Source organism: Rhinopithecus roxellana, chromosome 15, assembly GCF_007565055.1.
Source record: "Rhinopithecus roxellana isolate Shanxi Qingling chromosome 15, ASM756505v1, whole genome shotgun sequence".
Classification (NCBI taxonomy): domain Eukaryota; kingdom Metazoa; phylum Chordata; class Mammalia; order Primates; family Cercopithecidae; genus Rhinopithecus; species Rhinopithecus roxellana.
Genome location: NC_044563.1, coordinates 6,614,363 through 6,625,976, shown reverse-complemented (window position 1 = coordinate 6,625,976; position 11,614 = coordinate 6,614,363). Strand labels below are relative to the sequence as shown.

The 11,614-nt window shown below is 58.3% G+C and overlaps 2 protein-coding genes across 3 annotated transcripts; one reads left to right on the top strand and one right to left on the bottom strand.

Annotated features, from left to right (window-relative positions):
• Positions 1-1,620: 1,620 nt before the first annotated feature.
• Positions 1,621-9,002, top strand: RPS6KB2 (ribosomal protein S6 kinase B2). Of its 2 annotated transcripts, XM_010366345.2 has the most exons (15): positions 1,621-1,798; positions 2,156-2,196; positions 2,294-2,414; positions 2,699-2,767; positions 4,891-5,038; positions 6,158-6,215; positions 6,295-6,395; positions 6,510-6,600; positions 6,684-6,774; positions 6,899-7,006; positions 7,554-7,616; positions 7,759-7,836; positions 7,938-8,045; positions 8,142-8,254; positions 8,549-9,002. In XM_010366345.2, the coding sequence occupies exons 1-15, from the start codon at positions 1,715-1,717 to the stop codon at positions 8,730-8,732; spliced, it is 1,458 nt and encodes a 485-aa protein (XP_010364647.1). In that variant the 5' UTR covers positions 1,621-1,714; the 3' UTR covers positions 8,733-9,002. The 2 variants fall into 2 exon arrangements, with proteins under 2 accessions (XP_010364647.1, XP_030773279.1); XM_030917419.1 differs by lacking the exon at positions 4,891-5,038 and having other exon boundaries at positions 6,158-6,395.
• A 106-nt stretch (positions 9,003-9,108) lies between these two features.
• PTPRCAP (protein tyrosine phosphatase receptor type C associated protein) lies at positions 9,109-11,320 on the bottom strand. The gene is made up of 2 exons (XM_030917420.1): positions 11,205-11,320; positions 9,109-9,954 (listed from the first exon to the last, which is right to left on the bottom strand). The coding sequence occupies exons 1-2, from the start codon at positions 11,205-11,207 to the stop codon at positions 9,337-9,339; spliced, it is 621 nt and encodes a 206-aa protein (XP_030773280.1). The 5' UTR covers positions 11,208-11,320; the 3' UTR covers positions 9,109-9,336.
• Between the last annotated feature and the right edge of the window lie 294 nt (positions 11,321-11,614).

The following is an 11,614-nucleotide window of genomic DNA, read 5'->3' as shown; positions in this document are numbered from 1 at the left end:
GGAGGCCAAGGTAGGAGGATCACTTGAGTCCAGGAGTTCAAGACCAGCCTCCTGGGCAACAAAACAAGACCTCCTCTCTTAAAAAAAAAAAAAAGAAAGAAAGAAAGGAAAAGAAAACAGAAAAAAAAAATCAGCCGGGTGTTTGGGTTTGGTGGCATGTGCCTGTCGTTCTAGCTACTTGGGATTTGAGGTGGGAGAATCACTGGAGCCCAAGAAGTCAAGGCTGCAATAAGCCATGATCTTGTCACTGCACTCCAGCCTGGGTGACAGCATAAGATCCTGTCTGAAAAACTAAACAAAAGAAAAAAACAGTAAAGTTTTGGGTTTTTTGTTTTTTTTTTTTTTAGTTTTTTTTTTTTTTTTGAGACGAAGTTTCGCTCTTGTTGTCCAGGCTGGACTACAATGGCGTGATGTTTGCTCACTGCAACCTCCACTTTCCAGGTTCAAGCAATTCACCTGCCTCAGCCTTCCTGAGTAGCTGGGATTACAGGCATGCACCACCATGCCCCGCTAATTTTGTGTTTTTAGTGGAGACACGGTTTCTCCATGTTGGTCAAGCTGGTCCGAGCCACCGTGCCCGGCCAAGTTTTGGGGTTTTATTTGTTTTGAGACTTGTTCTCACTCTGTCGCCCAGGCTGGAGTGCAATGGCGCGATATTGGCTCACTGCAACCTCCGCTGCCCGGGTTCAAGCGATTCTCCTACCTCAGCCTCTTTGGTAGCTGGGAGTACAGGTGCGTGCCACCACACCTGTCTAATTTTTGTATTTATAGTAGAGGCAGAGTTTCATCAACTCCTGGCCTCAAGTGATCCACCCACCTCAGCCTCCCAAAGTGTTGAGATTACAGGTGTGAGCCACTGCCTCCGACCTGTTTGTTTTTTTGAGACAGGATCTCACTCTGTCACCCAGCCTGGAGTGCGGTGGCACCATCATAGCTCACTGTGACCTTGAACTCCTGGCCTCAAGTGATCCTCCCGACTTGGCTTCCCAAAGTGTTACGATTACAGGCGTGAGGCATCGTGTCCAGCCTCAACAACGTTTTTTGAAGTGTCTATTCTGTACCAGGTGCCTAAATGTGCTTAAACTGACGAGGGAGTAAACGCCAACAAAATCTCATATTTACAGGTGTATCACTGACCCCCAAACCCTATTTAAGGCGGGAACCTGGCAACATAACCTGGCAGTGAGCTGGCCACTCAGTAAATGCTCCGATCTGCAGGGTCCTCAAGCCAGAGGCACTTTGAGGAGACCCTGATGCCAGTGTCTCCCTTTCAGAAGCGAACGGAAAGCAACGCGACCTGCCTTTCATCACGCAGCCGGCCTGGCAGTACCCGGCTCCAACAGGGCTGGGGATTGCATTTACATTCACACTTGCATACACTTCCGACCCTGCCCCATCCAAACTCAAAACTCTCCGTAGAACCAAAACGGGCTCGCAGAGAGCCGTGCTGGGAAGACCGAGAGTCCTGCCGAGAGGATTCCGCAGGCTGAAGGCTGGGCGCCTAGCTACTCTAGGACTACAATTCCCGAGAGGCCTTGCGACGGATGCCATCTTTGTTCCCCACTAGGCTAAGCAATTTTGCGGAGGGGGAGCAAGACCCCTTGCGTCATCGGCGCGCGCGGCCGCCGTCGCGGAGAGATGATGTTTAGGTTCGGGACTGTCAGTCGGTGCGCGGCCAGGTACGGGCCGAGGGGCCCGCGGGGCCGGCGCCTCCATGGCGGCCGTGTTTGATTTGGATTTGGAGACGGAGGAAGGCAGCGAGGGCGAGGGCGAGGGTGAGCCAGAGCTCAGCTCCGCGGTGAGTGCCCCACCCTGGCTCTACTGGATCCTGGAGCCGATCCTGTCACCCAGCCGAGAACCGAGCGGCGGCTCCGCACGCCCGGAGCGGGCTCCGACCCTTTGCAGACCCAGATCCTTCTCAGATCCCGGCCTCTATTAAGCTCTGATCCCACCCTCACCCCGACCTCTCTTCCAGAACCCCAGCCTTTTCCCCCGATTCTCCTTTTCCTGCCCTCGACTTTTTCCCAGTTCTTGCACATCCCCTGCCAGCTGCCATCCCTGACACCCTTCTCTGCTGGGCCAAGCAGTCCAACCTGAGCGGGAGCGGGGAGGTATTCTGGCACCTTCCTTGACTCTTACCCCTCGGTTCTCACAGGACGTGTGTCCCCTTGCCGAGTTGAGGGCAGCTGGCCTGGAGTGAGTGAGGGTCGTGTTGGGGGAGGGGGGAATGGAGTGGGGAAGGGGAACTGGGGAGCACTAGAGCCTTGTCCTCATTAACTCCTTGTGTCTGTAGGCCTGTGGGACACTATGAAGAGGTGGAGCTGACTGAGACCAGCGTGAACCTCTGCCCAGAGCGCATCGGGCCCCACTGCTTTGAGCTGCTGCGTGTGCTGGGCAAGGGGGGCTATGGCAAGGTAGGGGCGGGCGCACTCTCCTCCTGCCTCACAGCCTCCCTCTGAAGGCAGCAAAGGGTTCTCAAAACAAATTAGACTTGTGAATCAGCAGGGCTTCTAATGGGATTCAGAACCAGAAACATAAAGGAGGGAAGGCTAAATCCTCTCCAATCGGACTTGAAATCTTCACTGCCCCACCCTTGGCAGGGCCTAGGCCTCTTGGTCCCAAAGCCAGAGCTTAGGGTGGGGCTTCTTGAAGATAGGATGTGGAGAGGGAAGTTGATCCTGTCTCCCCTGCCCTACAGGTGTTCCAGGTGCGAAAGGTGCAAGGCACCAACTTGGGCAAAATATATGCCATGAAAGTCCTAAGGAAGGTGAGTCACTTGTTCAGCCAAGGAATACTGTGTGACTGCCATTCCCAACGTGCTGTACCAGGCTTTGGGAAGACAGCAGGGAACACAGTGGAGGAGGGGCCCTGTCTTTGGCATTTACTGGTTTATTGTCTGTTGTGATGTGTATTGTCTTGCAGTAATTCTCAATGGGAGCAATGTTGACTCCCAGCAGACATTTGACAACATGTCTGTACACTTTTTTTTTCCTTGTTTTGAGAAGGAGTTTCGCTCTGTCACCCAGGTTGGATTGCTGTGGTGTGATCTTGGCTCACTGCCACCTCCGGCTCCCAGGTTCAAGTGATTCTTGTGCCTTAGCCTCCAGAGTAGCTGAGATTACAGGTGCCTGCCACCACACCCAGCTAATTTTTGTATTTTTTGTAGAGGCGGGGTTTCACCAGGCTGGTCTCTAACTCCTAATCTCAGGTGATCCGCCCGCCTTGGCCTCCAAAGTGCTGAGAGCTGGGATCACAGGCATAAGCCACCAGCGCCTAGCCTTTTTTTTTTTTCTTTTGGGATGGAGTCTCTCTTTGTTGCCCAGACTGAAGTGCAGTAGTGCACTCTCTGCTCACTGCAACCTCTGCCTCCCGGGTTCAAGGAGTTGTCTTACCTCAGCCTCCTGAGTAGCTGGGATTATAGGCGTGTGCTGCCACATCTGGCTAATCTTTGTCTTTTTATTTATTTACTTATTTATTTTGATATGGAGTCTCACTCTGTCACGCAGGCTGGAGTGCAGTGGTGCGATCTCGGCTCACTGCAACCTCCACCTCCCAGGTTGAAGTGATTCTCCTGCCTCAGCCTTCCGAGTAGCTGGGATTACAGGCATGAACCACCACACCTGGCTAATTTTTTTGTATTTTTAGTAGAGATGGGTTTTTGCCATGTTGGCCAGGCTGGTCTTGAACTCCTAACCTCAGGTGATCCACCCAGCTCGGCCTCCCAAAGTGCTGGGATTATAGTCATGAACCACTGTGCCTGGCCTAGTTTTTGTACTTTTTAGTGGAGACGGGGTTTCACCATGTTGGTCAGTCTGGTCTTGAACTCTTGCCCTCAGGTGATTCGCCCGCCTCAGCCTGCCAAAGTGCTGGGATTACAGGTGTGATCCACTGTGCCTGGCATGGACACATTTTTGATTGTCAAGGCCAGAGAGGAGTGTTACTGGTACCTGGTGGGTAGAGGCCAGGGACGCTGCCGAACGTCCCATGGTGCACAGGGCAGCCTCCCACAACAAAGAATGACCTGGTCCCAAGTGTCAGTAGTGCCCAGGTTGAGAAACCCTGTGTTAGAGAATAAACCCATCCCTGGAAATGGTGACGGCTGACAGCAGCGGAATTATGGAGAAATGCAATGGAGTGACAGAGCATGGCAGCAGGTAACAGGTGGATGGTCTGAGGAGCTCTGGATGCCCCCAGTTTTTTTTTTTTTTTTTTGAGACGGAGTCTCGCTCTGTCGCCCGGGCTGGAGTGCAGTGACCAGATCTCAGCTCACTGTAAGCTCCGCCTCCCGGGTTTACGCCATTCTCCTGCCTCAGCCTCCTGAGTAGCTGGGACTACAGGCGCCCGCCACCTCGCCTGGCTAATTTTTTGTATTTTTTAGTAGAGATGGGGTTTCACTGTGTTAGCCAGGATGGTCTCGATTTCCTGACCTCGTGATCCGCCCGTCTCGGCCTCCCAATGTGCTGGGATTACAGGCTTGAGCCACCGCGCCCAGCCTTTTTTTTTTCTTTTTTTTTGAGGCAGAGTCTCAACCACATCAAACTGACTGACTTTGGACTCTGCAAGGAGTCGATCCATGAGTGCGCCATCACTCACACCCAGGCTGGAGTGCAGTGGTGTGATCTTAGCTCACTGCAACCTCTGCTGCTGGGTTCAAGCAATTCTCCTGCCTCAGCCTCCTGAGTAGCTGGGATTACAGGCATGTACCATCGTACCCAGCTAATTTTTCTATTTTTAGTAGAGACGGGGTTTTGCCATGTTGGCCAGACTGGTCTCAAACTCCTGACTTCAGGTGATCTGCCTGCCTCAGCTCCCAGAGTGCTGGGATTACAGGTGTGAGCCACCATGCCCGGCCTGGATGCCCTAGTTTCTAACCAATTCCTGTGTCTCCAGGCCAAAATTGTGCGCAACGCCAAGGACACAGCACACACACAGGCTGAGCGGAACATTCTAGAGTCTGTGAAGCACCCCTTTATTGTGGAACTGGCCTATGCCTTCCAGACTGGTGGCAAACTCTACCTCATCCTTGAGTGCCTCAGTGGTATGAGTGCGGGCCCAGGCAGGGGTGTGTGGCGGGGGCAGGGAGCCAGCATAGGAAGCTCTGGGGGGAAGCTCTTGAGAGATGAGTCTGTGGGGGTTGGCGGGGAAGCTCTTGAGAGTTGAGTCTGTGGGGGTTGGCTAGGGGCCCCCACTCTGTCCTACCCATCCACCCATCCATCCGTGCATCTGTCCCATCATTCATTCATTCATTCATTCAGCAAACGTCTGTCCAGCACCTACTGTGTCCCTCACGTGTGTTGGGAGTGGATGGGCATGGTGGGAATTTGGGTAGAAGTCCAGAGGATGGTTGTGTCTCTTCCTACTCCCCTCCCTGTCTTCTTGTTCTCTCCTGTGTGCCCTGCATCCTGTCAAGTCCCCAGTCCAACTGGTTCATTCACTGTAGCGTCCTACTCTATCCGTCCACTCTCAGGGGCCTGGTGGGTTGGTCAGAGCATTTTTCTAACTGGGCTGAGGCCTCCTGCTCACCTGCTTTCTAGTGTCTCCTCTGCCGACTGCTGAGGTCGTAGAGCCTGGGGCTGCTCCCGGACCTTCTATTCAGTCCTGTGGCTTGCTGCCCAGATCAAGCCTCACCCCTAGGCCGGCTGACCCCTGCTGGCTGTGAGCAGTCTTGGCCTGCCTTTCCCTCGTTTGGGCCAGATGAACCCTGCGAGCTTCTGCCTCCATGCTCTACATTCACTCCGTCCATCTCAGCATCCCCTTAAAGTCCCAGCAAACTGCACTTTCTCTGTTCTGTTGTGTTGGGATTCACTCTGTCTTCCCTGTCTCCTCTGCAAGATCTTTTGGGCTACGCTCTTGGAGCTGTGGCCTGGGCCTGGCGTATTGGAGCCGTCATGTACATGTCTGTCTCCCCAGTAGACTGAGCGTCCTGAGGGCAGTGGCTGGGTCTCTTCATCCTGTCCCCAGCTTCACCCAGCACAGGGCCAGGCACCGAGTAGGCGTCGGTAGATGTTTGCTGAATTGAATTGAATCCCCACGGCAGCTCTGTGAGGCAGGTAGGGCAGGAATTATGAGCCCCCCTTTCCCCAAGAAGAAATAAAGACTCAGAAAGTGTAAAGGGACTTGGGCCCAGCATGTGGCTGCTGACGTGTTTGTGTGGCAGGTGGCGAGCTCTTCATGCATCTGGAGCGAGAGGGCATCTTCCTGGAAGATACAGCCTGGTGGGTGTTACTCCTCCACTTTCCTGAGGCCGCCAGGTCCCTGCCCTACTCCCACCTGCACCCTGTCTTGTTTCTGCAGCTTCTACCTGGCTGAGATCACGCTGGCCCTGGGCCATCTCCATTCCCAGGGCATCATCTACCGGGACCTCAAGCCCGAGAACATCATGCTCAGCAGCCAGGGTGCGCATGTGTGCACGGGCAGCTGCAGGCGGGGTCTGCAATCTGTGGGGATTGCCGAGGAGCTCTGTGGGTGGGGGGGGCCTCTGGTCATGCCTCTCCAACACTCTTCCTCAGGCCACATCAAACTGACTGACTTTGGACTCTGCAAGGAGTCGATCCATGAGGGCGCCGTCACTCACACCTTCTGCGGCACCATTGAGTACATGTAAGTGGCACCTGGCTGGCCCAGGGGTCGGGAGGACAGCCCGAAGGGGCATGGCCTGACTGACAGTTCCACCTGGACCCCAGGGCCCCTGAGATTCTGGTGCGCAGTGGCCACAACCGGGCTGTGGACTGGTGGAGCCTGGGGGCCCTGATGTACGACATGCTCACTGGATCGGCAAGTCCAGCGCCCTGGGAGGAGGAGGGCAGGGGCAGGGGTGGGAGGAGCCCCCCCTACTGGGGCAAGGGCAGGGCCTGGTGGGAGGCCCACAAGGCTCCTCTCACCTTCCTCATTCCTCCAGCCCCCCTTCACTGCAGAGAACCGGAAGAAAACCATGGATAAGATCATCAAGGGCAAGCTGGCGCTGCCCCCCTACCTCACCCCAGATGCCCGGGACCTTGTCAAAAAGGTGGGACTCCTTTCTCTCTTCTCTGGGGCCCTGCCAGCCACTCAGCATGTGTTCTTGAGTCTCTCTGGGCTGTGGGGAAGCCAGGGCCACCCTGGCCTGTGCAGTTTGCCTCTGGGAGTAAAAGGAGCCCCTCCCTTGAAGTCGGGGATTCAGCCCAGGTCTCAGCTCTGTCACAGACCAGCTGCTGCCCTAGCCCAGACCTTAGGCTGAGTCCTAACCGGGGACGTGCTTGTGATGAGCTGGCCACACTTCCATCAAAGGCAAGCATCAGAGGTGTTAGGGGGAGGCCGGGCAGCCACATGGGGAGTTGGCGCCTCACCAAAGCGCCTTGGGGCAATGCCAGGGCCCAGGAGCCTCTGCAAAGCCTTTGTGGAGAAGGTGGCTCCACTGACCAAAACTTGAAAGTCCCCAGGGTATCCATAGGTGGGAACCACACCCAAAGGCATTCTCTCCCATGTCACCTGACCCCCACTCCAGCTAGCCCTGGGACGTGGGGACACAGGAACAGTACCTACCCAGGCCCTCACCCTCTCTCCTGGTCTCGCAGTTTCTGAAACGGAATCCCAGCCAGAGGATTGGGGGTGGTCCAGGGGATGCTGCTGATGTGCAGGTGGGTTTGGGACCACCACCAGGGGTAGGGCTGAGTCTCCAAGGGTATGGGCAACAGGGGGCAGGGCCCCAGGGCAGAGGGAGTGACCAAGGGGGCAAGCAGGGTGAGCTGTTAGTGGGTTTGGGGTATTCTCTACCCACAGAGGCATCCCTTTTTCCGGCACATGAATTGGGACGACCTTCTGGCCCGGCGTGTGGACCCCCCTTTCAGGCCCTGTCTGGTGAGCAGCAGGCCCAGTGGCCGGTGGCAGGTGGCGGGTGGCAAGTGGAGAACCCGCATCTTGGTGCCCTCTGACCCCTCCCCTCTCTGGTCGGCCCACAGCAGTCAGAGGAGGACGTGAGCCAGTTTGATACCCGCTTCACACGGCAGACGCCGGTGGACAGTCCCGATGACACGGCCCTCAGCGAGAGTGCCAACCAGGCCTTCCTGGTGAGTGCAGGGGCCCGGGGACTGTGGGACCAGGGCAGGGATGGTGGCTAAGGATGGAAGTTACTGAGTGTCGCATGGCCCTGCCTCCGCCCCCAGGGCTTCACGTACGTGGCGCCGTCTGTCCTGGACAGCATCAAGGAGGGCTTCTCCTTCCAGCCCAAGCTGCGCTCACCCAGGCGCCTCAACAGTAGCCCCCGGGCCCCCATCAGGTACTGAGGGATGTGGGGATGTGTGGCTGGGGTAGGGACACTAGCAGGCAGGACGCCAGCTCCAGCCTTGGGTGCTTTGGCCACGTCTGTCAGCCAGTGTTGGCTTAGGTTGCTGTGTCTGCCATGGGGACCTCAGTCCCTACCCTCCTTGCGGCCAGGCTGCCTAGGTGGGAGTTTCTGGAGCCCACGGCCTGTGTGCCTGGGCAGGTGGGAAAGTCTGCCTTCCCTGATCGAGTGCTGGCAGGCCCTGGCAGGGCCTAGGAGGCTCTTACTCTGCCTTGGTTTCCCCTGCAGCCCCCTCAAGTTCTCCCCCTTTGAGGGGTTTCGGCCCAGCCCCAGCCTGCCGGAGCCCGTGGAGCCACCTCTACCTCCACTCCTGCCACCGCCACCACCACCCTCGATCACCGCCCCTCTCCCCATCCGTCCCCCCTCAGGGACCAAGAAGTCCAAGAGGGGCCGTGGGCGTCCAGGACGCTAGGAAGCAGGGTGGGGTGGAGGGCAGCCCTTGAGCCCTATCCCTGCGGCTGTGAGGGCAGCAGGACCCTGGGCCAGTTTCAGAGACCTGGGGGTGTGTCTGGGAGTGGGGTGCGAGTGCGTGTGAAAGTGTGTGTCTGCTGGGGCAGCTGTGCCCCTGAATCATGGGCACGGAGGGCTCCAGGCTACGACTGCTGGGGCCAGGGCCCTGCCGCCCACCATGCCCCGCGCTCAGCTAGCTGCTCCCGTGGAAGATTAAAGGGCTGAATCATGGCGCTGACCTGACTCTTTGCGCTGCACGCCTGGGGGCAGGGGTGGGTTGCGTTGTGCTAGGGGGAATCCCTGGTCCGGGAGGGAGGGGTCTCTGTAGGACCACAGGGTCACAGGCTGGAGGAGTTTTATTTCAAACGGTTGCCTGATGCCTGTGGCAGTGGGGGTGGGGCCCTTCCCGTGGTGAGGGGGGTACACGTGGACTTGGGAACTGGTGGGGGGTGACAGTCTGAGGTGTGGTCATGTGGGGTGGGGGTCCAATCCAGCCATGGCATCTTGGGAAGCAGAGGCACAGGGAGTGAGTGGCCGTGGCAGAGATGGGATACCAAGACCAGCCGCTACAGTGCGGTGACATGGAGGCCCTGGCCCCCAGCTGCCCTGGCGCTGTCGTCCCAGGCCGCACTGCCAGCAAAGGCATGCAGGTCACTTAGCAGGGCCTCAGCACTGCCCCCTGCGCTTGCTGCTCCTGGGGAGCCAAGGACCAGGTCACCCTCCGTGTCACTGTCTCTGGCTTCCTCAGCCCGCACAGGGACTTGCTCTGGGCTGGACGCCTCTCCACATAGCTGCTCGCCTTCCCCGGGGTCAGCCTGCAGGCCACCATCCGTGACGTGGTCATAGTCTGCGTCTTGCTCATCCTCCTGTCGCTCAAGGTCATTGTCTGGGGACCCCAGCTCAGCTCGGGCCTGCAGCCAGCGGCCCGGGGGGCTGGCCCACAGCAAGCGCCGTGTGCGGCCCCACAGCGCGGCACCCAGGCGGGCTGGGTGGTAGTAGCCCCCCGAGTCACGGCTGAGGCGGCGCCAGGCCAGTGCCAGGCCAGTGACCAGCAGCAAGAGCAGCAGCAGCAGCAGGACAACGGTGACAGAGCTGGAGCCCACGCTGTCCTCCGCACTGCCACCCGAGCCCAAGGCCCCTGGCAGGGCCAGCAGCATCCCGAGCCCTAGGGTGCAGGGCAGAGCCTGTGGGAGACAGGCAGGGGCTCAGAGGGCTCAGCACCTGGGGTGGGGCCTGGTGCGGGGCAGGCTGGGTGATCAAGACCACTTTCCTTTTTTTCTCTTTGGGATCCTCTTGGGACAGCCAAGCAGAGAAGACCAACGCCTTATTTGGTCAACCAGGCTCTGGCCCTGTGAGATCAGCCCCCATTCCTCCAACCTTCTCCCTACCACTCACCTCCCCCAACTGCTGCATACAGTCATCTACCTATGGCCTTTGCACTGGCTGTTCCCTCTGCCCGGAAAGCTCCACCTCCTCCCACCCTCCCCTTCCCCAGGCTGCATGGCCTGCTCACCATGCTCAAAGGTCACCCCAGTGAGGCTGAACCTGACCTTAACCTCTACCCTGATGTCTATAACTGCAGCCCACCCCAGCACTCAGCGCCTTTTTCCTCGAATGCCACCTAATCAGGAGATAATTGTACTCATTTTTTATGTCTATTATCTACCCCCCACAATAAGCTGCTAGGAGAAGGGGGCTTTCTGGGTCAAGCATGTTAGTAAGTAGTCAGTAAGCATGGGTTAAATGTGTCTAGGCTGCCTGGGTGGGTGGGGGAGGAGATGGGAGGGAGGGAAAGAGGTTGCTAGCTGGTGTCAGGGCTGGCTCTCCCTGAGGCCTGGGATGGAGGATGGAGGACTGGAGGATGGAGGGGCCTGGACCCACCCCGAGGCAACTGCTCATCTGCTTGGCCAGGTCCCCAAGCAGGGGTCCGTGAGGCCCCTCTTCCTCCCTCCCCACCATGGGGCTGCCCCAGCTGTAGGGTTTCCGTTCCACTCCCAGTCCCTGAGGGCCCCAGGCGTGCAGGGCCGGGGGCTGGGGGAGGCGGGCGCAGCTGCCAGAGGAAGTCTGCGGTTGGAACAGGCTAAGTGGGGGGTGTCGGGGGAGGGGTGCTGAGGTGCAGCCAGCCTCCCCCAGCACCCCAGGCTGTCCACCCAGGTTCCGGGAATGCAAGTTCCCGCTCACAGGAAGACCAGGTGAGGGCCTTCCCAGGGCTCCTGAGGGGGGCCTGGTCCAGTGTGGGGTGCCGGGGGCCATGCCCGGAGTCCCAGAGAGCCCAGCTCAGGTGAGAGAAAGGTCCAGCCTCTGCCATACTTTCTTAGGTCTCACCTCTTCCCCGGAGCCAGTGTGGGGCCCTCCTCAGCTCCACCGGCCCAGACAGTCCAGCCCCGACCGCCTGTGGCCCCCATCCCAAGAACCCAGGGGTTCCGAGGCTCACCATTGGTCCACAGGCCCCTCCGCGCCGGGCACCCACCTCCAGCTCTAGCTGTGTTGAGCGAGAAGTGAGCTCAGTGCTCGTCTGCAGTGAAGGGTGGCCCTGGCTTCCGCTTCCTGCCCACATACCCCATCTGCCCCTCCCTGCTGCAGGACCCCTGGTCCACACCAGACCCTCCCCGGTCTCCCTGGAGGAGGCTGGGCTGCCGGGCCTGTCCTCCAAGGGAGAAGCAGCACCAACTTAAAGCTGGATGCAGCCTTGCATGTGTGCCCAGGTCCTCTGCCTCAGTTTCCCTGCCTGACAATCCAGGGGAACAATGTCTGTGGGGCTGCTCACTGCCCCCACACCTGCACATGTGTGACTCCTGCGACATCATCTGTCTCCAGGTTTGCAGACTTCTCAGCCCCACCCTT

Coding starts and splice junctions, on each gene's coding strand:
- RPS6KB2 (XM_010366345.2), top strand. CDS start 1,715: ATGGCGGCCGTGTTTGATTTGGATTTGGAGACGGAGGAAGGCAGCGAG. Junction 6,601..6,683: donor TGCGGCACCATTGAGTACAT/GTAAGTGGCACC, acceptor CCTGGACCCCAG/GGCCCCTGAGATTCTGGTGC. Junction 7,617..7,758: donor GGGATGCTGCTGATGTGCAG/GTGGGTTTGGGA, acceptor CTCTACCCACAG/AGGCATCCCTTTTTCCGGCA.